The sequence below is a fragment of the Trichinella spiralis genome (assembly GCF_000181795.1).
Source record: "Trichinella spiralis strain ISS 195 chromosome Unknown Scfld6, whole genome shotgun sequence".
NCBI lineage: Eukaryota > Metazoa > Nematoda > Enoplea > Trichinellida > Trichinellidae > Trichinella > Trichinella spiralis.
Genome location: NW_003526945.1, coordinates 327,368 through 352,614, shown reverse-complemented (window position 1 = coordinate 352,614; position 25,247 = coordinate 327,368). Strand labels below are relative to the sequence as shown.

The 25,247-nt window shown below is 34.5% G+C and overlaps 6 protein-coding genes across 6 annotated transcripts; 3 read left to right on the top strand and 3 right to left on the bottom strand.

Moving 5' to 3' along the window:
• Positions 1 to 292: 292 nt before the first annotated feature.
• Positions 293 to 804, bottom strand: Tsp_10080 (hypothetical protein). The gene is made up of 2 exons (XM_003373188.1): positions 683 to 804; positions 293 to 521 (listed from the first exon to the last, which is right to left on the bottom strand). The coding sequence occupies exons 1-2, from the start codon at positions 802 to 804 to the stop codon at positions 293 to 295; spliced, it is 351 nt and encodes a 116-aa protein (XP_003373236.1).
• A 780-nt stretch (positions 805 to 1,584) lies between these two features.
• On the bottom strand, positions 1,585 to 1,960 carry Tsp_10079 (1-aminocyclopropane-1-carboxylate synthase). The gene is made up of 2 exons (XM_003373187.1): positions 1,773 to 1,960; positions 1,585 to 1,708 (listed from the first exon to the last, which is right to left on the bottom strand). Exons 1-2 carry the CDS (start codon positions 1,958 to 1,960, stop codon positions 1,585 to 1,587), a joined length of 312 nt encoding a protein of 103 aa, XP_003373235.1.
• Positions 1,961 to 3,285: 1,325 nt separating this feature from the next.
• Positions 3,286 to 3,922, top strand: Tsp_10078 (conserved hypothetical protein). The gene is given in 4 exon segments (XM_003373186.1): positions 3,286 to 3,315; positions 3,530 to 3,605; positions 3,624 to 3,754; positions 3,782 to 3,922. 4 exon segments carry the CDS (start codon positions 3,286 to 3,288, stop codon positions 3,920 to 3,922), a joined length of 378 nt encoding a protein of 125 aa, XP_003373234.1.
• A 1,425-nt stretch (positions 3,923 to 5,347) lies between these two features.
• On the top strand, positions 5,348 to 7,775 carry Tsp_10077 (protein grainyhead). The gene is made up of 12 exons (XM_003373185.1): positions 5,348 to 5,509; positions 5,570 to 5,757; positions 5,917 to 6,079; positions 6,156 to 6,267; positions 6,354 to 6,448; positions 6,517 to 6,660; positions 6,803 to 6,860; positions 6,930 to 7,045; positions 7,121 to 7,164; positions 7,258 to 7,343; positions 7,402 to 7,552; positions 7,625 to 7,775. The coding sequence occupies exons 1-12, from the start codon at positions 5,348 to 5,350 to the stop codon at positions 7,773 to 7,775; spliced, it is 1,470 nt and encodes a 489-aa protein (XP_003373233.1).
• Positions 7,776 to 9,823: 2,048 nt separating this feature from the next.
• Positions 9,824 to 16,755, bottom strand: Tsp_10076 (intraflagellar transport protein 140). The gene is made up of 31 exons (XM_003373184.1): positions 16,606 to 16,755; positions 16,337 to 16,472; positions 16,184 to 16,272; positions 16,098 to 16,134; positions 15,663 to 15,838; positions 15,502 to 15,590; positions 15,338 to 15,444; positions 15,149 to 15,285; positions 14,996 to 15,088; positions 14,747 to 14,933; positions 14,588 to 14,679; positions 13,988 to 14,115; positions 13,813 to 13,905; positions 13,618 to 13,788; positions 13,401 to 13,539; positions 13,175 to 13,306; positions 12,904 to 13,115; positions 12,638 to 12,818; positions 12,477 to 12,560; positions 12,310 to 12,416; positions 12,156 to 12,251; positions 11,881 to 12,013; positions 11,670 to 11,813; positions 11,459 to 11,608; positions 11,187 to 11,369; positions 11,050 to 11,165; positions 10,802 to 10,910; positions 10,525 to 10,737; positions 10,275 to 10,441; positions 10,085 to 10,223; positions 9,824 to 10,006 (listed from the first exon to the last, which is right to left on the bottom strand). The coding sequence occupies exons 1-31, from the start codon at positions 16,753 to 16,755 to the stop codon at positions 9,824 to 9,826; spliced, it is 4,173 nt and encodes a 1,390-aa protein (XP_003373232.1).
• A 731-nt stretch (positions 16,756 to 17,486) lies between these two features.
• On the top strand, positions 17,487 to 22,217 carry Tsp_10075 (putative ATP-dependent protease La). The gene is made up of 20 exons (XM_003373183.1): positions 17,487 to 17,900; positions 17,965 to 18,056; positions 18,118 to 18,217; positions 18,413 to 18,487; positions 18,551 to 18,612; positions 18,687 to 18,757; positions 19,227 to 19,261; positions 19,394 to 19,477; positions 19,532 to 19,663; positions 19,727 to 19,815; positions 19,880 to 20,018; positions 20,080 to 20,202; positions 20,255 to 20,310; positions 20,389 to 20,476; positions 20,542 to 20,784; positions 21,089 to 21,229; positions 21,312 to 21,477; positions 21,533 to 21,741; positions 21,820 to 21,984; positions 22,047 to 22,217. The coding sequence occupies exons 1-20, from the start codon at positions 17,487 to 17,489 to the stop codon at positions 22,215 to 22,217; spliced, it is 2,655 nt and encodes an 884-aa protein (XP_003373231.1).
• The last annotated feature ends 3,030 nt before the right edge of the window (positions 22,218 to 25,247 follow it).

Genomic DNA, 25,247 nt, shown 5'->3' with positions numbered 1-25,247 from the left:
AATTTATTATTATCTTTTCCATTATTATCAATTATTATATTCTGACAAAAGGAAAAATTTAATACAAAACGGTAATTTTATTTTTATTTTTAAATTCTTTCCTGTCTTACGGTACTGTTGGAAAATTTTGAATTTTGGACAATTTTTTCAACAACTCTTTTTTTCTTCATTCGTCATCATCATCATTATTATTCACTCGGGAAAACAAAACAAACATAAAAAAACAAAAATATATTTCATCATCAAATTTCAAATTTGATTAAATCTTGAATATTCTTTTTTTAATGGTTGTTTATGTTTTTTTTTCGGCATTACTGTATCGTGAAAACCAGAATTGTGATCGTTCTTGTTTTTCAAAATCTGACTTCTGTTTGCCTGAGCGCCCAAACTGATGCTCTTTGTATGCATGCATATATTCATGCCTGTATGCTACAGTCGTACACGCCCAATGCGAGCGTTCACGCACACCAACCAAGTAGACGGACTCTATTGAAGCGCTTTTTGAAAAGCCAACCAGTTCTCTTCACTTTTATTCATTTATTCTACATTTTCACTGGTCACTCACCACCAAGCACACTTAAGCGCATTTTCCCACTTTTATTATACTGCTATTGTTTTGTTCGTAGGTTGAATTTATTTATTTTATTTTTAATATTTTCCCACTGATCGCATCAATGATTACTGTAATTTTTGATTTTTTCTGTTTTTTTTTGTTCTCTTCTCCAAGTCACTTTTGCGTGTCGTCAGAGACGATATCGCATCTGCACTCGGTATCGTAGCAATTTTTTTATCAACGTTGAACATCATCGCACTGGCGGTGCAAAAACTCGCGGAACATTTCTGACCCACCGTCCATTACTGATGACCAACAGCAGATTAATAATTTATTTCTTTTTGATCGAACCAAGAAACAAAAGAAAAAATTATACTTTTCCAGATTGTAGATTTTTGTTATTTTTTTCAAATAATATGCATATATACGTATAATTTTATTCTGTGTGGAATTTAATTTTCCGTTGGAATATTTGTTGTTGTAAATGTACAGTACAAAAGAATAACAGCAGGCGACATAAGAAGTAGAAATGGAAATTTCGGTCATCTTATCTATTTCTTTGGCCGTTCTCGGTTGTCGATGATGATGATCATTTGAAAAGAGACGAACCATCCCAGCTTATCTGCTAATTGGTGCCCCAAACAAATTTTCTCCCTCTTCGGCGCGTCAGTTATTCAGACAGTCTGTTCGCATTCACTGTTATTAATATTATTCTCTTGTCAATATATCTGCTTGCAATTTTCAATCCGCTTGTTTTTTGCTTGTTTGTTTTTAAAAATTTAACTTTTTTTTATTTTTCCACTGTTTGCATTTTAGGGAAAATTTCGACATTCGTCCAGTGGAATAATATATTCCATCAAAACGTCAACGCCGACAACCAAAACAACACTCGCAACTGCACAACAGTATTATTGTTGTTGTTGTTATTAGTAATCGAGTTGTTTGATTTCGATCAGAAAGAAATAATTAATAATATTTATTTGGTGAAAGATCGATCAGTATTTTCACTTCTTTCCCATTTTTTCTTGCTGCTACTTTTTTTCGTCTTTGCTGGTGCTATAAGCGTCTCTCTCTGCTGCTTCTACTGTTGTTGTTGCTATTGTTGTCGTTGCTGTTGCTGTTGCTACTGCTGCTGCTGCTGCTGCTGCTGCTGTTCTTTTGGTGCAATTGGCTACCGATTAGCTTTGCTGCTTCGGATCAATCCGTTAGATGCAAACACCCGTTGCACGGTCGACCACGACCGTCAAAATGGACTACACGCATCAACAGGACGGCGAGAACACCACCACAGTGGTCATTGGCAACGCCAATTCGGCTCACGATCCCCAAGTGGTCATGCACCCACAGCACGTTGAGGTGATCAAATCTGCCGGCCACGTGGCTCCGCTGCAAAACAACGCCCAACATCACTTGCTCAGTCCCAAAGAAGAACATCCCGGCTCGAACAACGTACTCCAAGTGAGTTTGTTTTGTTTTTTTTATATGCACAATTTGCCCTTGCCTTTTTATTCATTCATCCATCCATTCCACTCTCCCTCCCCGTAAACAACAATAACGACAACAATGAAATTTCCCATTTTCACACTGTTGTTGTTGTTGTTGTTGTTGAATTTTAAATTACACCCACGCGTTTGGTAATCATTTCATCTCACTCACAAGAAGCATTGTTCATTTCTCTTTTTTGCAAGTTTTCAATTTTATTCTTCAAAATTGATGAACGACGCACAACGCAACGCCATCTCAGCACAACTTTTTGAAACATCAACCATAAAAATCATAAATCACAAATGAGAAAAAGAAAAAAAGATACATTCGTGTTTACTTTTTATTTTATTGATTTATTTATTCACTTTTGGACTCTTGCGTGTTGGAGAAATTTATTCACAAAAATTCTGGATCATTCACACACACCCACACACACACATATATATATTTATTTATTATATTTGATATGTTGGTTTGTTTAGAGCGAAAAAAAAAGAAATTTTGTTTTTTAACGCACATCTACAATTTGATTGCCATCGGGCCAATTGATCTCTCTCTCTCTCTCTCTCTCGATCAACTGAGGATAATTTTTGTTTGTTTGGATTTCTTCGATGCAAATTTTACGATTAATTTTCGGGGAAAATTAATCTTTTTTTTTGATTTTAATTTTTTTCACGTGTTGTTTTGATGATGCTTACCGCAAAGCAGGGCTGCTTGTTTTGCTTGTCTGCTTCTTCTGCTTCCCATCCCACCTACCCACTCTACCAGCGTGCCCAATTTCTGCTCTCCCCTATTCTGATTTGCACTGTAAAATTTGAAAATTTTCATCCAATTGACTGGACATTACTAGCATTCAACGAGACGGACTGCAAATGCAGACTTTCTCACAAGACTAGACTAGACTAGACATATTGCGGATAACATGGGGCTTTTGCAGACTAAGGCGAACAGGATTGTCTACAAGCGTCGCTAGACAGACAATTTTTGAATAATATCAAGGCAAGCTAGCTATAAGCAACGCGTGCTTACATGCTCAGTAACGGCTCAGCTAGTTCAGTCGCTTTGCTGTTTGCTAGTCAGTCAGTCCGTCCGTCGAGCGTTGCAACCGTTATATAACTGCAGTAATTTCCATTGACTAGTGTTGTTTGCGTTCTTCCATTGCAACCATTGTACACATCTACATCTGCAACTTTATGTGCAATGGTGCAGTAGAAGTTTACCACTGCTTTGTTCACATCATCGATCAGATGGATCAGGACAATCTTATCTTACACATGGTAGTTTTTTCTACTTATTTTCATTTTCTCGTAACAAGGTTTGCATTTTCATGAAGATTAATTAATTAATTACTTTTTCACTGCATGTATCATTGTAATTTTCTTTTTAACATTAGATTATTTACTCAATTGTTGGTTGTTGTTGTTGTTTGCTTGTTTTAATTTTTTACTCTACGCGTGTGCAGTATGTATATATATATATATATGTATATAGTTAGTACAGTATTGTAATTGTAAAAGAGGTTCATCTTCACGTTGGTGGGTTTTCATCGGATTAAAATATTTCACGAGTTAATTTTGTGTCATAGATCATGCATGCATGCATGCATGCATGCGAAGTATAGGTGGTTGGAAAAGTGGATCAATTGAAAAAAGACACACACACACACGCAGGGAAAGAGACAACGAACGAACGAGAGAAAGAGTACAATTTGTGAAAGTTAGTTGAAGCTAGCTATAGTGAAAGGGGGAGGGGGAGCAGTTGGTGATGACATCAGTGCCCAGAGCAAATAATTGGTCGTCAAATTGTTCTGGTAAACAGGACACGGTAGCGTCGGATGCGCCGTCTGCCGAAAGCGTCAGTCAGCGGCAGTTGGCAATCCGATGACCGACCCGGGCACCGCTTTTTGGTCCCAAGCTGAAGGCGTGGCTTTGGGGCCGAACTCCTTCTCCACTTCTGCGTCCCACACTCCGCACGATTCCACTCTGTTCGACCTTCAATTGGACCAAATTGTACAAAGTTTTCCATTGATTAATTATTTTTCCACTTGCTGTTGTTGTTGTTTGCGTTGCTATATTAAATTTATATGATGAAATTTCTATTTTTCAGGAAATGAAAAACATGCGAGTACCGACGTACGATCCGTACCAACGTCCCGGTGCTTTGTATAGTCAAGTGGCGGCCGGGGTTTACGATCCGTTGACCGGTGCGGCCACACCCGCAGCCGCCTACGGCACCCTGACCGCATTGCCTTCGACCCAGCATCTTCTATCTTCGACGTACAATCTGCTGGCTGCACCCAACCAAGATTATTACCAGCGCAATTCGAACGATTACTACACCAGTGTCAGACCGATCCAATCCATGTACGCCGAAACAACAGAAGAACTGATCGATAGGTAAGATGAGGATGCGAGACCGAGACAGAGACAGAGAGACTGAGAAGCAGAGAGAAAGGGAGAGTGAGAGTGAGAGTGAAAAAGGGGGGGGGGACGTTAATATTTACATTCAAACATGTATAATTTTAATATATTTAAAAATAATACTTTTTTTCTCCAATATCTGATCTGATAATAATAATAATAATAATAATAATACTTTTTTCTCATTTTTTTTGATTTATTGACTATTTCAAATTTCAGCCATTTCCATTTGACATTGTGTTGCACTTGTGCATGCGAATTTCCAGCCACAATGCAATTTATTATTTTTAATAGTTGTTGTTGTTGTTGTTGTGTTGTTGCTGTTGTTGACTTTTTTTTATATTTCACTCACCGAGGAAGGCATGCAAAATAATAATTGAAAAAAATGAAGAAAAAAATAGAATGTGCGGATTTAGTGATGCGGTGTAGCTTTAACGCGTGGCGGAAGCTGGGCGAGATGCGAAATAGGTCAGCCGTGAAATGCTGCATTCTGCTCGAGTGTCAATTCCGAGACAATACGATGTTGTACAGTGCGGTCTAATTTTTCCCTTTGACAGCCGTAATTGTTATTGGCTTATCTGTTTTGTTGTTATTTTTGAATTGTGCTTTTCCCAATTTGGCTAGAGGCAGAGAGAGGGGGAGGGAGGATATGATGAGTTATTGACAATTTGAAAATGAAGCCTGAAAAAAATTAATTCAAAGAAACAAACAAACAATTCAGCGTAGAGAAACGAAACTTTCTATTCAGAAAACGTGGAGTGAAAGCAATGAATTGAAAAATGATTATTAAAAATTATTTTCCACAACTTATCAGAGAGGTAGGGAGGGGCAGGGTAGAGGGAGAAAAACAATTGAATAAGATTGTTCTGTTTTCTTTAACTTTTCCTGTATGGCAATTGTCTATTGTTTAAGACTTAATCGACAATCGCAGACGGCTGCTCCTTTATATAGCAAGCCGATGAGCGTGGAAATGCCTTCTCCTGTTGACAGTGGCATTGGTCCAGATTTGATGGTCACGCCAAAGAATGAGGTCCAGGATAACGGCACTCTCGTATGCAGAACGTCTCTTTGAAGTTCTCTAGTTGTGACGGTGTTGGAAATTATTTTTAAGGGTTTCACATACACTGATCTGCACTCGGCAATGATGCAGACAATACAGCAGCAACGTCCGGGCAAAGATTACAGCGCGGTTAGGCCTTCTCAGACCAGCGAGCGCATTGTCACCAACCGAGAGTCGCCAGTGCACATTCCCAAAATGTACGAAACTGACCAACTGAACTATCTGTACTTGCATGTTGTGTATGCTTTATTCTTTTGCAATTTTGCATTCCTTTAATTTGCATTTTTCATTATTGCTATTGTTGTTCAGTTTAGTGTTTTCTATAAAAAAAACCAAACTAAATCTCGAACAAATTTATTTCGATTCGATCAATTCGATAAATTTATTCATTTTTATAGAATGACATCAGTCGGTTTTCAATATACACTTGAAGCACCAATTTCAACAAGTGTACGCAAAGAGGATGACAAAATGACTTACATTAACAAAGGACAATTCTACACTGTCACATTGGAATACATACCGGATCCATTGAAGCCGGTCAAATCGGTCACTGTTAAGGTAAAATTTGTGTTTTGTTGAAATTTTATAAATTTATCGTGAAATATGAATATTATTTCTATTATGTTTTTTTCAGTCGGTGATGATGATCGTATTTCGTGAAGAAAAATCTTACGAAGAAGAAGTAAAGTGCTGGCAATTTTGGCATTCAAGACAGCACAGCATGAAACAACGTATTCTCGACGCTGGTACTTTTTTTTGTATATTTTTTACAATTTCATTTGATTATATTTGTTACAAAGTAAAATTTTAAATAAAATTCAACTTTTTCAAGATAATAAAAACAGCACCGGCATTGTCGGTGGAATTGACGAAATTGCACACAATGCAATTCAATTTTATTGGAATCCATCTGAACAGCCTGTCAAAGTACATCTATTTAATTAATTCTTTTTTTAAATTATACATTTTTTCATTTATTTATTTATTTATTTCAGATCAACGTTGCAGTTCAGTGCTTGAGCACAGATTTTAGCAATCAGAAAGGAGTGAAAGGTTTGCCGTTGCATTTGCAAATTGACACGTTCGACGAGGCACAAAATAAAAATGTTCCCTTCCATCGTGGCTATTGCCAAATCAAAGTATTTTGTGACAAAGTGAGTCAATGAAATGTTTGAAGTGAAAATATTTAAATTATCTTTTTCTTTTCTTCTTCTTCTATTATTATTATTATTATTATCATTATTCAATTTATTGAAATTTCATTTCAAATCCAATTTTCAGGGGGCAAATCGTAAAATGTTGCACGAACAGAGAAGAGATGAGAAGAGACGTTTGCAAGGTGAAAACTTTTCCAACAAAAAATATGTACTTATTTATTTATTTATTTATTTATTCATTTTTATTTTAGGAAGAAAAAAAAGTGACGGAGAATATCATGAATTGTGCGATCGTTCAGAATTTTATCACATGAGTAATTTAACCAAACCGGCAGTGCTGTTCGTACCTCCTGAAGATTACGATCGAGTGAGTGTCAGTTGAACAAATAAATCTATTGCAATTAAATCAATTGTGATAAAATTAATCGAAAATTTTTTGCAGTTTCCTCCAGTTGAAAGTTTCTACGCCCTGGAAGGCGCTGGACTGTAAGTTTTTTCTTTCATTATTTTTTTAATTATACTTTCCACTTTTCAGATGGATATTTATTATATTTTTTAATTTTTTTTCATTTATTACAGCCAAAGTTTAGTCAAAGATGAACAAACCGGCAACGGCAATGCATCACCATCTCCAAAAAGAGTGAAACTTTTCCCAAGTGACAGAGGTAGATGAGAGGTTTTTTTTGTCCAACTTCCAACTTGTGCATCTTGTTGCTTTTGCAGTATTACTGTACGTACGCAAACCCGAGGACAGTATTTTCACTCCGTTGCACGTCTTGCCACCAACTGTGGATGGGTTGTTGAAAGCAATTCAAGAAAAATACAGCGTCGATGTCAGTCGAATCACGGGTATCTACAAGCAATGCAAAAAAGGGTAATAGGCGCACAATTTCAGTCGCTTCGATCAAAATTAATTAATCTTTATTTTCTTTTGTCATGATTACAGTATCACGGTACAAATGGACAATGACATGATTCGTCATTATTGCAATGAAGACTCGTTCTTGATACAAATCACACCCGTAGACGATGGAACCAGCTATTCGATCACACTGATGGAATTGGACAGCGTTGCTTCGGTATCGCCGTCGCTTTGAAATTTGCTCTCTTTGCAAAGAAAGATACGAAGAAATAAGAATAACAAGAAAACACTGTCAGAAAAACATTCATTTTCATGTTAAGAAGTTTGTGACAATTTTGACAATATACACCCAAGCATTCTAACTGTATCTCTGTGCATTTTTTTCACAATGTGCGAAAATTTATTTTCACTCGTTTCTTCAACCCACATTCATTTATTTCTCTCTTGTTCATATTCAAATTTTCCCCTTAATCAACACTGACCGATCATCCGGAATTGCTTTGCCCACGCGCATAATGCGCACTGCTATTTTTCGCTCTGCTTTTTCTTTTCATATTTAGCAAACGCGAAGCTGTTTGCTGCATTTTTAATATTATTTATTTACTTATTTATTTTTTTATTTAAATATATATGCAGAGGTGCAGAATAGTGTGTGCGAGCGCGTGTGCACTATTTGTTTATTATTTGTGTATGCATTTGTGTGTGTGTGTGTTTCTGTGTCTGTGTGTTTGTATTTTCTTGATTTTACTTCATTCACTATTCATATTTCGACACTTGTTGAGCTGCAGTTGTGTTCTTTTGATATTTGCATATTCATAACACGCTGCTGCTGTCGTCGTCGTTCTTTTTCTGTCGTTTTATATAATATTTTATTATTTTACACGAAGCGGTGAAAAAATGAATCGATTTTACGGGCAATTTTGTGCCGAGTGAGCAAAAAAATGAACAAATTTTTTTTCTCAGTCACTTCAAAAAGGTGCATATTGAAAAATGATTGTCCGAAGAAGATATATTTTTGTTTTCACATACCTCTCTCTCCCTCTCTCTGCACTTCTGCCGGCAATACCGATGTCCCATGTTGATTCGTTTTTTTCTTTTCTTTTCATTTTTGGCACCTTCAATTTCTGTATTTTTCGTTATTTATTTGTTTGAATTTCATATTCGTCCGGTTGTTGATGACATCCGTGAGATTTTCTAATCAGACCACCGCTTCTGAATGTTTTTTACCCCAAAATTTACTTTCACTCACAATCTTCTAGAACGTAGAATAACAATTTTGATATTATGATCTGTACAACTGGAAATATGTGATTTCAATTTCATTTTTATCCTTTTCACTTTATTATTTATGCCTTTATTTCGCTGTATTTCTCTCTTGACAAAGCAGCAACATATTCATTCATCTTAGAATGTTCAATAACAACAACAACAATAATCATAATAAATAGATGTTGCTTGTATTGAATGTTTAATTTTTGCTCTTCAATAAATAATCTTTGGAATTGCGTTTAGCTGAAATTTCGCTTCAGACGTTCAATTCGGGGAGGGAAAGGGGGAGGAGAAAAAGTGATTTCAAGTGGTGGCCGATTTGATAATGTTTGATGACGTTGGATTGTAAATCCGATGGTTAAATTTTGTTCAAAAACCCCCAAAATTTGTTGATATAATTCAACAATTGAGCAACTACCAGTTTTTATTCTTTTCAAATTGCTAAGCAAACGTGCTACTTTCAGCAATGGTAATGTTTGTGTGCTTTTGTTGAAAACTTTTTGCTTTTTCAAAAATTCCGCATTTCAATTTCCACCACAACCACCACGTCGACAAAGAATTGTGAAACAAAAAAAGAACACACACACATACACATATGCGTAGTGTAAAATTGAAAAAAAGTACACTTCAACAATGAATGAATGATGCGAAGAGTAAATTGAATATTTGAATAGCACAAAAATTTCCATTGCATCACTGGCCAGCTTGCCGAGTGAAAAAGTCAACAACGGCTTCTTCAAGTTGAAAGTGAAGTTGAAAACAAACTTTTTCTTTTCAATCCTTTCTAACTATGTCACCCACTATTGTAATCACGCATTAGCAAAGAACAGGTTCGAGTGAAATTGGTTTAGCATTCAAAAATTATTCAACAATCATTCAATCGACAATTTAACCTTCATTTGTCAATTTGCTGAATAATCAACTGACTCCAAAAAAAACCAAAAACAAAACAGTAAATGCTTTTTTATCAGTGGTGCAACAATTATTCGAATAAAACAAGATAATAAATATTGTTCATTTATTGGATATTTCTGAAATGAAATCTTCGCTCACTTGTTGCACTTGAGCATCGTTTTCCAATACAGTATGGTATTGTTGTTCCATTTGAAGAAGTTTGTCGTACAATTTTGGCTCCAAATAACGATCCAGCTGTTCTTTAGGTTCTCTTGTCAACCACTGGTGCAAGTGATGCTCAACCTGAAACAAATCAATGCAAAATTGAATAAGTGAGGTAAGTTTCTCATATTTTTTCGTTCACTCTTCCATTTTGGTTACCTCTTCCACAGAATCTTGTCGCAAATAATAGCCGATGATCAGTGAATAAATATCTCCTAAACGGATAATTAGTTTCTTTTCACTTCTTAACATTTCTTCCAAAAATTGAATCGCTTCCGTTTGATTCACTTTGTAAAGTCTGAAAAGAAATTTTTAATTTGGAAAATTATCAAAATTGCAACGTACTTACTTTTTCAAGTGTAAAAATTGTTCGATCGATTCAAGTTGACTTTGGATTGATGAAATTAATTTCTCTTCCTTGTCACGTTCATTTGGTACTTGTTGACGAAAATTTTCCAAACACTCGCGTAATATTTCAACCGCTTTTTCGTAATTGCCATTTTCTTGAATTTCTGTCTAAAGCATATTTATGCGTGAATAATGGTAATATTAGTCAATGTCAATCAGTTGACAATAAAATAATTTCAAACATAGCCAACCTGCGCCCAAATGTAATAAAAACTGATCAACTGTTGATGAGCTTGGGCTTTTTTATAAAATTGGACAATCTGTTCGACAACTTTTCCATTCTGCTTCCAATTCAGTGATTGCAAATAATTTCCTGCAATGATGTACAATTCTTTGTTTCTAGCCGTGTTTGCAAAGAATATCACTTTTTCCACATCACCACTTTTAATCAACGCTTTCATAGCCTGAAATGATTTCACTTCTTGTATTCTGAGCATGTATATTGGCACAAATTTCCAATTTGCATACTTTAATTTTACAACCGGACTGAATGAACTTTTTTGCCGCACTATTGTACAATCCTTGTCGAACGCAACAATCAGCCAATTGTTCCAAAAGTTTTTTTCTTTCCGAGTTGCTTTTTACATTTTCTTTGAAAATTAAAATTAAAAATTTCGTGGTTTTAAAAACCATATCAGCATTAAAGACCAGAGAATAAATTGTTTTTTCTCTTTTAAATTAATTTATTTATTACATTTTACATTTCATTAATTTACCTTCTTTGGGGGTGAGCAAATTCACCAAACTGTCCGTTAGAGTAGCGTGGTTTTCCATGCAAATTTGAATTGCCTTTTCGTACTGTAATATCCAGTATTGCAATTTTAATTTGACACTTAAAAGACAATATTTTTACTTGATTTGCATGCGCCAACAGTTCCACCGCTTTGGTGTATTGTTGATTTTTTATCAACAATTGAGCGCATTTTTCGATCATTGCCAAATCTTGGCTACCCTCCAAGCCGGCAGTAATCAAATTCAACGCCGAAAGTTGTTCAGTGCGAAATGCCAAATCCAACGCTTTTTTATAAATACCAGCCTGTAAAAAGAGGAAGAAAGAAAATTCAACATTTGCTTGTTAATTTTTCCACTCTTTAATGAATATTGAAATTGACGTTTGAAATGAACAAACAATATTGCACCACACACTCGACAATAAAGCATCACAGCAACGTCGGCTTTTCCAGACTGACATTCAAAATAATGTGCAACATCTTCCATTGTAGACTTGGAACCTTTCAGTGCTAATTCGGCCATTTTTGTTTCGTAACCGCATTCCTGAATTTTAATATATTTGCTAGGTGTAATTTGAAAATCAAATCAAAACTGAAATTCTCACTTTACAAAGGCGAATTGCACTACTGTACGCCTCGGCAGAGATGAAAAATTGCAATGCTTGATCTTTAGCATTTGTTGATTCAAAATGACGAGCTAATTGATAATACGCAGATCTGTCATTGGTTGTTTCGGCTAAATTGACTGCCTGAAATATTTTTATTCAAGTTCATTATAATAAAAAAGACGAGAAAACAGAAGCAATTCATCGAAACCTCTTTCGCGTTGCCTTGATGGCAAAGAATGCGAATAACGGAACAAATATCATTTGCTTTAGTGTAAGCTTTCATTGCTTCGTCCAGTTGGCCTCGGCTTTCTAAAAACTGTGCCCACCAATCCAACGTACATCTGCAAGAAAAAGACATTTTATATTTAAATAATTTTTCATTTTTTCTACTTGATTTAATCCATTTCTGAACGAGCAGTTTAATGTTGCTCAATAATTGCCAACTGACGGCAAGCTCAAGGAAAAATTAGTGAGAAAACCTACTTTGTTTGCTTTTGCTGAACGTAAGCTTCCAATTGTGCAACGCTTTCTGTTATTAGGCGGGGAATTTCAATAGCTTCGACAGAGGCTTTTTCAAAACTGTAGAAAAAACATTTTTAATAATAAAAAATTTTTTTGTAAATATAAGTTTATTTACTATTCAATTGCTTCGTGTAATTTCCCTGTTTCTTGTAGATATTTCCCATATCTGTAGTGTGTGTTTTTCAAATGAATTTGATCATTATTCTGCGCAACTTTGATAGCCTAAAATTGCAACAGTAAGAAAAGAAATTAACAAATTTGCACGTTCAAACTTTGTGCTACCTCTTCCCAGTTTCCAAGATCTTGATAGAGTTGATTCAAAAGATCATAACGACCTGAATTGTGGAAAAATTCAACTGCCAAATTCTGAACGTAGAAAATTTTGTTCCTTTTTAAAAATCATTACACGACAAAAAAATGAAGCAAAACGGCTACACGCATACAGTAAGTCCTAAGTGTATGGCCAAAATGCCTAACAGCGCTTCTGTTTGTGTGATTGACTGACGGGCATGGCGTATGTTGCGAATTATTCTCGCATTGCCTATTTTTTTCAAGCAAAACATGGCAACATCTAAGCGTCTGCATCTGACGCACATCTTTGCTACATTTTTCCAAACTGTTGTTCTGAAAAAGAAATCATCAATGTTGTTATTTTATTTAAAACAAAAATTCATTCGTATTATTTATTACAATTTTGAATTGAACTTACGTCTTGATTGATCGTATAGCTTTCAGTGCTTCTTCAGTATTTTCGGCCGCTAAGTGCATGGAAAAATCCAAAATAGCAGCTTTACTTTCACTGTCGCAGTTTTCCAGTCCAATAAATTCTCTCTGAGTTAATCGAATGAGCAACTCGTCCACTTTTTTTGCATCATCATCCACGCAAAGCGCACTATTACCATCCTCTAATGCATTGCATTCCTGAAGATTCATCATCATATGTGTAAATCTGTGGTTTCTTTTCATAAATGAGAAATTACTTTAGTGGCGAAAAAATAATAAGGCATTCTTGAGGCAATTAGCGTGTCGAATTCTGAGCTTAATAAAATTATCCGTTGCAAAAGCATATCCAATTCAGAGTGGACAAAAAAGATTGCTATCAGTGAGCAATTCTGAAACATTTTAACGTTACAAACAAACAAACAAACAAACATTCGTGTAAATTATTCGCTTGAATTTAAATGGTGAAAAAATGAAAAAACCAACTTCACAAGGTGAAGAAATGGCACTGTTGTCGGATGGAATTGATGATGCAACAATTTGACAGAGTAACATTCTACAATCAATACCATCCCAAAGATGTTCAACTGGATAACCGCTGCAAAAGTTTTGGGGGAATTGTTTTCTAAATGAATATTTATTTTTTTTTTTGAAAATTTAAACAAAATAATAAAATTTTAATACTAATCTGAATACCACCGACCTGTGATTTGTGTAGCGCTTCTTTTGTTTTGGTCGTAGTTTACCAGAGGTGCAGGTTTGGAAATCAAAAAAATGTACTTTGTCCGACAAAGCATCCCAAACGTAAATTGAAGCATCCAAGCTTTTGTCAGTCTGAACAAATTTCGCAGGGAAAAATAAAGATGAACATAAACTGTAAAATCAAATTCTTCTCTACTTTCGAAATTGTGAAACTGCAGCAGCATCCTGCGCAGTTGATGCTTGTGGTTTTGATGCTTTCGAAAGTTTCACACAGCATTGCAACAAAATTCTGTTTATATTCCATTTTAAGTTCGCTGAAAATTTTCATTTAATGGGCAATGCGTGAATAGCAAGAAAAACAGAATATTCACTTCTTCCGATTGTCATAAATTCTCAACGATCCACTTTTCGTAGCTACGCACACTCGTTGGCCGCCAATGGCAAAACGTATGGCATCACCTTCACTGTCCGGCAAAGGAACAAACTGCTTAATCACACCCTGAAATTGACAACAGTATCAAGCTGTAAGTAGTTTGTTTATTCGTGAAAAGTTTAATCTGTTTATATTAGTTTTATTTTTATGTGAAATGTTGAAATTTATCTATAAAAAATTTTTTTTAGCTCATTACATATATATATATATATATATATATATATATGTGTGTGTGTGTGTATGTATGTATGCATGTATGTATTTGGAAACAGTTATAACACTGCAATTGATCACACAATGAAAATTCAATGATAAGTTATCTGTAAACATTAGTGAGATCAATTTCATCATTTATTTATCAATCTGTGTAGGAGAATATATACACATAAGCATAGCGGCTGATTGATTATTCCACTTAATCAATTACTGAGAACAATTAAAATTGGTTGACAAGAAAATATGTTTTTTTCAATGCACTTGCTTTTAATTTTAACAAAAATTATGCTACCGTAAGAAAATGAAAATAACTTGATATTACCTGAAGAGTTCTAACTTGAATTCTATTACTGTCGGTAAAGAAAATATTTGTACCCTGAATAGCCACGGCCGTGGAAGACATTTTGAATCCTCCTGTATTGCAGAAGTAATTCATTTACAAATTCAAATGACATATGATTTAATTCGATTGATTGATTACCAATTTTTTCCAAAGTTTTTGATTCGGTCAACTTATAAATTTCCACCACAAAACCATCAGACAGAACTGCGTGATTACCATCGATGCACATTGCTGTAATTGCTCTATCCAACGTGACTTGACTGGACGTTCCGTTTGATATACTGTAAACAGATACAGATTTCTTCATATTTTGGACAACAATTATCTAAATGAGTATTTTATTCAAATTCATTCAGTTAAATTTGTTTCGATTATATTTAGATTAACTTCTTCCGTAGAACAAAATAGTACAGGTTGTTCACTGTAAATGCATACTGAGTAGTTCGAACTGGTGGCAAACGTCGAATGACTTTTTGATAACTGCAATATATTACTGTGAAACTTTCGAGTTTTGAAGAATATGTTTTTTTAATTTTATACTTGAATTTTTGATGGCATTGTTAGATACTTCAGAACAGCTATCATGTACCACCTGTGACTTTCATCTTTTGAAGATGCCTGTTGCTTTTGTCGCCAAAGAATAATTTTTCCACTTGAGGTACCAACAGCCAGTGTTTCTGAAAGTTAATTATTACCAGCTGAGAACTGTTTAAATATTTCAATTCTCACCTTTAAATGATGAATACGCAATTTTGTAAATTTTATCATCTCCGTACAGTTCCGGACAATCCGAAATGGATAATGTTGAATTTGTTTCCAAAGCAACATTCCAAAATCTGTTGAAAAATTAATAACTACAAAAATATTTTTTTTAATAAGAACTTTTCGATCACCTTACTACATTTTCGCCTGAACAGAATGCTAACAAGTTTTGTCCTGCCCAGGTTACTTCAAGACATTTGCTTCTGAAACTGAGCTTCACCTGAGAAACAAGCGATGCAAAATAATCAATAAGTGTTAATAAGTATATTTGTGAAATTCGAAAAAGAAATACTTCAGTAGTTTTTGTTAATTTACAATAAGCATCAATTGTGAACTGTGTCAAAAATAGGTCTTCTGTAACGGCAATTAAAGTGCGTCCATCCTGACTGAGGAGTAGTCTGCCGACAGAATTTTTTAACGCATAGCAGTTTTCAAAATTGTTATGGTCAAACAAAGCGTAAATAATTCCTAAACATATTGAAAAATATTAGTAAAACAACAAATATACAGGCACAAAAAAACCTGTAGAACCGCCGACATAGAAAAGGCACTTGTCACTGATATCATCATCATTTCTACTTTCGTAACAAAAAGTAAAAAATAATATTATTTATATAATTGATTAATGAATTTGAAAAAAATTACTTTGAAAAAAATTGTTCCACTGAAACAGTGCACTGAGAGACATCTTCGAGACGAACTACAGTAATGAGTGTGTGAAATTTACCGGTATCGCTAATTTTGTAGATAAAACAGTCCCCACTCTGAAAAATATAACAGTTATAAAACTATAAATTGTGTATAATTTTTCACCAAAGTGGAGAAGAACAGAATATTTCCGGATTCATTCCACTGAATAATATTTGTTTGAGCATCAGTATTGGAAGAAACATTAAAAATTTCTACAAATATACTGCATTTGCATTAGCTACGAAACCAAACAAAATTGAATGGTAAACTTTATACCTTTCGTCTTAATGTTGAAAATCCCGAATGTTCGTTTCGTTTCGCAAAATGCAAGCAGCGTTGCGGTTGGATGCCACTGCAATATGGAAAAAGATTCGGAAAATAATTTAAGCTCACCATTATCTAATCGAGATCCCTGAAATCAATTCACTTAAAATGAAATACATATTAACGCAACAACAGTTTTATAATTTCCGAGAATAAAGTCATACAGGCACTGAAAACATACAATAAAAGGTGATAATTATAATTCAAAATTGATGCTTTACTTCGAAATTGAATATCTGAATTTCTGCAAGTGAAGAGTGTTGCAGCGAGACAGCCACAGTGTTGTAAATAGGATGCATGTCAAAGCACACAACTTGGCTGTGTTCATTTCTTTCATCTAACAATAGTTCTTTATTATTAAATAGTGCCATTTATTGTTAAATAAATATTCAAAACAAACGGTATGTTCGTTGCTATGGAAACGTGCAATTGCTTTAGTTGAACTTCATCATCCGTTAAATACAGTATCCCTAACATAAAAGTTTGTAACACTAAACAAAAAAATATCACGTTGAAAAAATATTTGCTATTCGTGGCACATTTATTCTACACATACAGACGCAGGTTACGTAAACATTGACTTGCAGTGCATGTACATGGTAAAGTTTTAAGCGTGTTTGAAAATTCTTGTCACGTTAATTCAAGAAGTTTCAATTTCAGAAATTTGGCAAAAAATAACAGCCAAAGAGAAGCGAATAGATTAATTTTCTGTGACTAACATAATGTAAAAACGCTTTGTTTCAATTATAATATCGATGCAATGTAATTTGATTGATTAAAGTAAGATAGCCGTTATATAAACTTTACTAATAACTTATCGAAGATTTGTCGAACGCTTGTAATATGTGTTTTGTATGCATTTAATATATTCGACAATATTAATTGAGCATACTGAATGTTATTTTCATATTTAAAATGTTTACTACAGTAGTGAAAAAGAATTTTAATGAGTATAATAATTTTTCAGTATACTGTAGAACTGTCTTGATTTTAAATTTGTCATGACAGCGATGAGTGCAGTGGATTTACGCTGAATAACACGAAGCTGTTGTTCATTTTCATTGTTCAATTATTGATATCTTCAACAAGTCTACAATTTATCATGGCTTGGCGACTGCTGCGTGGGGTACTAATAGCAGCACCGGAGTTTGTTGTCGGTAAAGCAGAACTGCTGGGACAGGCGCGAAAATTTGCAACGGTTTGTGCGGTTTTGCATTGTTCGAGCAATCGCAAACTGTGGAATACTGATTTCGGCAGTTTTCGCAATAATTGGTGCATTAGCTTCGACAGCCACTTTTGGGGCAAAGCTTGTTGTGCATCGTTTTCCGGAAGCGGAGAAAACGGCAGCAATTATTCTACACTTGGTGGTGAAGCTTCTTCACAGGCGGCGAAAAACGAGCATGATGATCCGGCAGCCGCGCTGGCGCCTGTTGTGGTTCCCAATGTTTTCCCGGTGGTTCCGTTGCTGCTTGTCGGCCGTCGACCGGTATTTCCAAAGACCACGTTGACAATTATGGTGAGTTTTGCCGTGGAACCAATTTTTGCCAGCCTCCTAACTGAGCAATGATAAATAATTTAAGCACATCATCAATCCGTCGCTTATTCATTTGATACGGCGAAAAGTGAAACTTGGCCAACCGTATGCTGGAGTGTTTTTGAAAAAGGATGAAAAGTTGTTGTTCAATTTGTCTTTTGTATTTTCAGTTGGAAATAATTCTCGCTTTTGTATTCAGCAACGAAAAGGAAGTTATTGAATCGTTGAATGAAATTTACAACGTTGGAACTTTCGTGCAGATTCGTGAAATGCAAGATTTCGGCGATCGATTGGGAATGGTATTGGAAGGACACAGGCGTATAAAAATTGTTCGAGCAGTCGAAGACGATTCGAAAAAAGCAGACAAGGGCAATTATTTTTCAATTATGCTCTTTGTTATGTTCATTTGACAAAGCGTTTCGCTTTCAGAAGAGCACGATTCCATACTTGGCGAGCCGGATGTTGCAAAATTCGAAACGGATGATTCAAAAAATGATAAGAAGCCAATTTTGCTTGTGGAAACGGAAAACCTTCCAGAATTGAAATACGAATACACTGAAGAATTGAAAGTGAGCATCGGATATGAAGTGATGGAAATGAGTCTGTGCCAAGTGATATTATTTTCTTTTCAGGCAATGACTCAAGAAATTTTAAAAACTGTCCGCGATATAGCAGCTATCAATCCTCTCATTCGGTGAACTTTGTTTTTAGATTGCAACTGTTATTTATTATTATTCTTATTATCAGTTTGTTTCAATTTATTTTCAGAGAAACAATTATGCAAAATTTGCCCACAACGCAACGTGTAGTTGACAATCCGGTGTTTTTGAGTGATTTGGGTATGTGCTATTATTATATACAATTATTGTTGAAATTTCTTTTTTTTTCTTACGTTAATTATATTTTAAAGTTAAAATTGTTTAATGTTATTGTGGTGGTGAAGTAATAATTTCGAAAAAACTTTTTTGTAAAGTTTTGTGTGTTTACAGTAGGGAAATTCAAGTGCAATTTATTATTTTGCAAATTTGTCGAAATGGATGTTAATAATTGAAATTGTTTTTCATTTTTCTGAAATAGAATTAATATTTCAACAAATGCTTGAGACGATTCTGAATTTATTCAAATGTTCAATTCATCGTGACGTTCGATAAATTGTTGTGCTTATTTATTTTATTCTCTATAAGAATACATTATAAATAGAGAACTCTTTACTAGATAAGATACTTTTTAAGAGAAAATAATTTTCTTGCCTTATCAGCATTGCGATGGTGAAAATTAATTTAGGTTGCATGCTCACTAGTGCGAAAGCTGAAGAGATGCAGAATGTTCTTGAAGAAATGAATGTGCGTAATTGATTGATTGATTGATTGATTATTCATTACTTTTATGTCAGTGATTTGTAAAATTGCAAAGAAGTGAATTAGATGTAAATTGATAAAGTGAAAATTTTAAGGCATATTGAATTTTGATTGTAGATAAAAAGTCGGCTGATGATGGTATTGGGTTTGTTGAAAAAAGAACTTGAAATTAGCAAATTGCAGGCTAAAATAGGCAAGATGGTATGTGGATTTGTTGTTGCTGTTGTTTTTGTAGAATGCAGAATTGATTTTCAGGTAGAAGATAAAGTGAAACAGCAACATAAAAAGCATCTCTTGTATGAACAGTTGAAAGCAATCAAAAAAGAACTTGGCGTTGAAAAGGAAGACAAAGATGCGCTAGTGGAAAAATTTCAAGAACGATTGAAGGTTTGGCTTTATTCGTTATATTTGTTTTATGCTTTATTGAGATTTCTCTTACTCTCTTTTGAGGAATTGAATGTTCCTGCTCATGTTAAAGAAGTGATTGACGAAGAATTGCAGAAGTTAAGTTTTCTTGATCCGCACAGCAGTGAATTCAAGTATACAGAACGACAGCGTGTTATTCATGTTGCTTTGAATTGAAACAGACTCTTGGCTTTCTAGTGTAAGCCGAAATTACCTCGACTGGTTGACCAAAATGCCGTGGGGAAGACAAACAGAAGAAAATTTTGATCTCAGTCGGGCAAAAACTGTCCTTGACAATGATCACTATGGCATGGATGATGTTAAAGAAAGAATTTTTGTAATTACTGCCAATTTTTTTTATTTTTGATTATTTATTCCAACAAATTATAAATTTTTAGGAATTTATTGCTGTCAGCAAGATGAAAGGCAGCGTACAGGGGAAAATTATCTGCCTCCATGGTCCCCCAGGTGTGGGTAAAACGAGCATTGCGAGATCTATCGCCACTGCTTTAAATCGTGAAGTAAACTTTCATCCTTCACCAATGAACGAAATTGAAATATCCCAGTTTTTAGTATTTTCGATTCAGCGTTGGTGGTATGACGGACGTTGCCGAAATCAAGGGACATCGGTAAACACGTTTTGTTTCTCTTTTCCTAAAACATGATAAGTAAGTGAATATACATACATACATGTGTTTCGTCTCCAGTCGAACGTACGTTGGATCGATGCCTGGTAAAATAATTCAGTGTTTGAAAAAAGTCATGAGTGAAAATCCGCTCATTCTTATCGACGAGGTCAATTTCTGCAATGTTATTGTTGTTGTTGTTGTTGTTCATGTGTGAAGTTCAGCTTATTGCAGATTGATAAAATTGGTCACGCCAGTTACCACGGTGATCCGACATCAGCATTGCTTGAACTGCTCGATCCGCAGCAGAATTGCAATTTCTTAGATCATTATCTGGATGTAGCGGTTGATCTGTCCAAAGTGCTGTTCATTTGCACCGCCAATGTGATAAATACCATTCCGGAGCCTTTGCGAGATCGGATGGAAATGATCGAAGTGTCCGGTTACGTTGCCGAAGAAAAGCTCAACATCGCTAAAGTATGAATCATGAATCATTTGCCCAATTGAACTGTTACTAGCGCTGTTTTCAGTATGCAGTAAACGAATATTTATTCTGTTATTTAAAAATTGCTTAAAATAGACATGTACAGTATTCTTGAATTTCAGGTATAATTTTTTTGATTGCAATTTATTTTTTGTAGAAGATATTGTTTTTCTAATTAAGTATACTTCTCTCGGCGAAGGAGTAATTTATTTTACTGCAATGAAATTGCATCTTCGTGTTGAATGTGCAGTTTATTGAAGAGAGATGGACGCCGATGAATGTATGCTTCAATTTTAGAAATATCTTATCCCACAAACGATGGCCGAGTGCGGAATTAAAGATGGTATAATTTCGATTGAAAATAATTCTCTGGAATTGTTAATCAAGCAGTACTGTCGTGAGAGTGGTGTTCGAAATCTGAGGAAGCAAATTGAGAAGGTTCAAATTACCTGTTTATTATTGTTGCAAAAAATTGAGCCAATTATTATCCGCTTTTTGATGTTGCTTTTATTTTTGTTAGATATTACGCAAAGGGGCTTATAAATTGACATCTGGCCAAGCGGAGCGATTGGTGATAACAACGGAAAATTTGCACGAGTACGTTGGTAAGCCGATATTCATTCACGATCGTCTTTATGATTTTACGCCACCGGGCGTCGTGATGGGAATGGCGTGGACTGGAATGGGTTTGTTTCATTTTATGAATGGGCTATTTTTGTCGAAGAGAAGTCCATATTCTAGGAGGTTCGACGTTTTTCATTGAGACGACGACTCGTAAAAGTCGAGAAAGTGCCGACAAGGAAGGTTCGATGGTGATCACCGGACACCTTGGGGATGTGATGAAGGAAAGCGTGCTGATAGCGCACACGTTTGCCAAACAATTTGTTAGCAAACACTTTCCAGACAATCGATTCTTGGAAAGTGCTCAGTTGCATATTCACGTGCCTCAGGTGAGTTTTCTTTTCTATTCACAATTAGTAATAGTAATTCTTATTTTTATTAAAGGAATATATTTTTTCTTCTTTTAGGGTGGCGTACCGAAGGACGGACCAAGCGCAGGCTGTACACTGGTTAGTTCAATTATATCATTGGCATTGGGCAAATCCGTCCGTCAGAACATTGCAATGACCGGTGAAATTAGTTTAACTGGGAAAATTTTACCTGTTGGAGGAATCAAAGAAAAAGTCATAGCAGTAATAAACCTTTTTTGTTCACAGTTTTATTATTTTACTTTTTGCAATATCTCAATTGACAGGCACGGAGAGCAGAAGTGACGGGCATTGTTTTGCCCGAAGGGAATCGAAACGATTTCTTCGATTTACCGAAATTTATTGCGAATGGATTAGAGGTCCATTTTGTTGACCACTATTCAGATTTGTTCAAAATTCTTTTTCCATCTATGGAAATATTCAATCAGAGTGATTGAGAAATAAAATTTTTCCTTTGATAATTTTGATTGAAAAAGAAAGTTGCAATTAATTATTCTTCATATCGAGAAACTGACTGCTAAAATTAGTAGGCCATGTCATGTTTCACACAATTCCATCAATTTTCAAACTTTAATATTATGCGATAATAATTATTAACAATAATCCGGGCACCTGTCTACACATGTGGAAAAACAATATTTGGAACAGTGCAAGTGCTTTAAATAAAAATAATTAGCCTTATTAATTCCGAAATTTTGAAAATTTTTTTGCTCTATCTCCACAGCTAATTTTTTTGATCAATGATTTTAAACGATTGTTGTTTCACGTTTACTATTCATATTACTGGAACCTGTCTACATATGTAGACACACAACACTTTTTTTAATGATTATGCTGAAATAATCCACGCGTTCGTAATAGTTCAAATGCTCTCACGTTACCACATTGATTATTTCTGAACGTGGTCCATATTCATATACATTACGGAATCTCCGATAAACTATCTGTGGATTTTATAGACCAGATTACTCAAACAATGTGCCAACCCCAAAAATAAATACGATATGTTTCATGAGCATCTGTCAGTACTCTTAAATCTTCTTGACGTTTCTTCAAGAGTCACTGTTATTAACAGTGTATGTGAGACAAACAGTCAGCAGGTTATCTCACCAATAAGAACTGGGAAAGCGATGTCCATTATGCACCTATTTATTGCCACAGATAATTGGTAGTGGTGAATTTGTGATTGCCACTTTTGCATTTTACCATACGAACTGTACATTTGACCATTTGCCTGGAAGAGTATCGTGTTTTGGCACTTTTTTTCATTGTTATAGTTTTATATTCATAGAAGACAGTGTTTTGGAGATTTTAACTTGGAACTTTCCAGTACTTGTGGAATAAATGGTCTCAAAAGTTGAAGTCCTCCCTATGTTAATACATACGATAGTCGCCCATTAGTAACTGTTTTTCAACGGAACCGGAGACTGCAAGTTTCTGCACATGATACATTTTTGGCATGAAATCTGTTCGATTTTCACTAATATATGTTTTTTAAGATCAATTTAGTTGAATTTCTGAAATTACTGCTGTTATAATTATCATTAATTTGCTGCCATTCAAAACGAAAGTGTTTTAAGTGCTTACCTTGACAAAAAGTAAACATTTCATTGCATCCAATCCCGTTTACCATCTTTGTCATTGATTAAACTCCTAATATATCCAACATGAGTGGCTATTTGAATTTACTTTTGCTTACTAACAACGACGCAATAACGATTTGCATAATCAGTATAATATGTGGTCGCCCAGAGTTGAAATTCATTACAATTGCTATGAAATTAAATAAATTCAAAATTTATGTCAAATTATTGAACTCATGCATGGTATTTATTCGAATCTTTAGAGAAATCTACCAATATGTACAGTGGAAATTATTCTGAGCATATCAGAAACTACGGCGTATTGCAAAATAGTTTTATGTCAAAAGCAAGCAGTTTTGTGCCAATTGAAGGTATGCAAATTTGGAATAACCCGCAATCGATGATTTTTTGAGAAATTTGATAAACTGGCCGGTTTGAGGATTTGGAATTTTTAGAAAAAAAAGACTGGCATATTGCACGAAAATAACATTCTAATCTGCTAATTTTGGATAGTACTTATATCTAATTGGCAATCAATTAAAAATTTCTGTCAACAACGGTTTATAATTTTGAAAGTTTTTGTAACATTAATGAAAGTCAAGAACAATTCTTGTAAAAAAACATTTATTTTTTTGGGTAAAAAAATTGATGGGTGCGTTGAAAAAATTAATGAAACCATACCGTATTCCCATTTTGTTAACATTCCTTTTTCATTCCTTATTATTTCGTCGCATTTAAAACACTATTCATGTGTTAGTTTTTTGCGTATATCTCAATAAATACCCCATCACTAGGGATCCATGTCCATTTAAAGTAGACAGCAAATAATTTTAAAAAGATATAAATCAATTGCTTTAATTTCTGGATTTAAAAATGTTTCTCGAAAATTGCAAAATTTCATGGACTATAGACTTGTTTGTTTTTGCGAAAATCAGAGAAAAACGTTTTCTCAATATTTGGACTTTGTTTTTATTTTCGTAATTTTTTATTGATGAAAATTAGTATTTAAGAGACTTTAACTTTGAAATTTCCTGTACTTGTGGAATAAATGGTTTCAAAAGTTGAATTCCTTCCTATGTTAATACATACGATAGTCGCCCATTAGTAACTGTTTTTCAACGGAACCGGAGACTGCAAGTTTCTGCACATGATACATTTTTGGCATGAAATCTGTTCGATTTTCACTAATATATGTTTTTTAAGATCAATTTAGTTGAATTTCTGAAATTACTGCTGTTAAATTATCATTAATTTGCTGCCATTCAAAACGAAAGTGTTTTAAGTGTTTACCTTGACAAAAAGTAAACATTTCATTGCATCCAATCCCGTTTACCATCTTTGTCATTGATTAAACTCCTAATATATCCAACATGAGTGGCTATTTGAATTTACTTTTGCTTACTAACAACGACGCAATAACGATTTGCATAATCAGTATAATATGTGGTCGCCCAGAGTTGAAATTCATTACAATTGCTATGAAATTAAATAAATTCAAAATTTATGTCAAATTATTGAACTCATGCATGGTATTTATTCGAAATCTTTAGAGAAATCTACCAATATGTACAGGTGGAAAATTATTTCAACATATCAAAACTACGGCGTATTGCAAATAATTTTTTGGTCAAAAGCAAGCAGTTTTTGTGCCAATTGAAGGGAATGCAAATTTTGGAAAAAACCCGCAATCCATGATTTTTTTGAGAAATTTTGATAAAACTGGGCCCGGTTTGAAGGATTTTGGAAATTTTTAAGAAAAAAAAACTGGGCTAATTGCACCGAAAATAACACTTCTAAACCTGCCAATTTTGGATAGCACTTAAACTAATTGGCATCCATAAAAAATTTCTGTCCACAACGGGTTTATAATTTGGAAAGTTTTTT

What these genes read in the sequence shown, in the direction of transcription:
- Tsp_10079 (XM_003373187.1), bottom strand. Translation starts at nt 1,960, where the DNA reads ATGTTGGGCGTTGTTTTGCAGCGGAGCCACGTGGCCGGCAGATTTGAT. An exon ending in CGTGGTCGACCGTGCAACGG is followed by an intron (nt 1,709 to 1,772) that starts GTGTTTGCATCT and finishes TTGCACCAAAAG; the next exon opens with AACAGCAGCAGCAGCAGCAG.
- Tsp_10076 (XM_003373184.1), bottom strand. Translation starts at nt 16,755, where the DNA reads ATGGCACTATTTAATAATAAAGAACTATTGTTAGATGAAAGAAATGAA. An exon ending in TTACACGAAGCAATTGAATA is followed by an intron (nt 12,252 to 12,309) that starts GTAAATAAACTT and finishes TTTTTTCTACAG; the next exon opens with TTTTGAAAAAGCCTCTGTCG. An exon ending in GACAAGATTCTGTGGAAGAG is followed by an intron (nt 10,007 to 10,084) that starts GTAACCAAAATG and finishes GATTTGTTTCAG; the next exon opens with GTTGAGCATCACTTGCACCA.
- Tsp_10077 (XM_003373185.1), top strand. Translation starts at nt 5,348, where the DNA reads ATGGCAATTGTCTATTGTTTAAGACTTAATCGACAATCGCAGACGGCT. An exon ending in TATCTGTACTTGCATGTTGT is followed by an intron (nt 5,758 to 5,916) that starts GTATGCTTTATT and finishes TCATTTTTATAG; the next exon opens with AATGACATCAGTCGGTTTTC. An exon ending in TGAGAAGAGACGTTTGCAAG is followed by an intron (nt 6,861 to 6,929) that starts GTGAAAACTTTT and finishes TTTTTATTTTAG; the next exon opens with GAAGAAAAAAAAGTGACGGA.
- Tsp_10080 (XM_003373188.1), bottom strand. Translation starts at nt 804, where the DNA reads ATGTTCAACGTTGATAAAAAAATTGCTACGATACCGAGTGCAGATGCG. An exon ending in AGAAAAAATCAAAAATTACA is followed by an intron (nt 522 to 682) that starts GTAATCATTGAT and finishes ATAAAAGTGAAG; the next exon opens with AGAACTGGTTGGCTTTTCAA.
- Tsp_10075 (XM_003373183.1), top strand. Translation starts at nt 17,487, where the DNA reads ATGGCTTGGCGACTGCTGCGTGGGGTACTAATAGCAGCACCGGAGTTT. An exon ending in GCTATCAATCCTCTCATTCG is followed by an intron (nt 18,613 to 18,686) that starts GTGAACTTTGTT and finishes ATTTATTTTCAG; the next exon opens with AGAAACAATTATGCAAAATT. An exon ending in ATGTTCTTGAAGAAATGAAT is followed by an intron (nt 19,262 to 19,393) that starts GTGCGTAATTGA and finishes TTTTGATTGTAG; the next exon opens with ATAAAAAGTCGGCTGATGAT.
- Tsp_10078 (XM_003373186.1), top strand. Translation starts at nt 3,286, where the DNA reads ATGGATCAGGACAATCTTATCTTACACATG. An exon ending in ACAATCTTATCTTACACATG is followed by an intron (nt 3,316 to 3,529) that starts GTAGTTTTTTCT and finishes ATATGTATATAG; the next exon opens with TTAGTACAGTATTGTAATTG. An exon ending in AAAGAGTACAATTTGTGAAA is followed by an intron (nt 3,755 to 3,781) that starts GTTAGTTGAAGC and finishes CTATAGTGAAAG; the next exon opens with GGGGAGGGGGAGCAGTTGGT.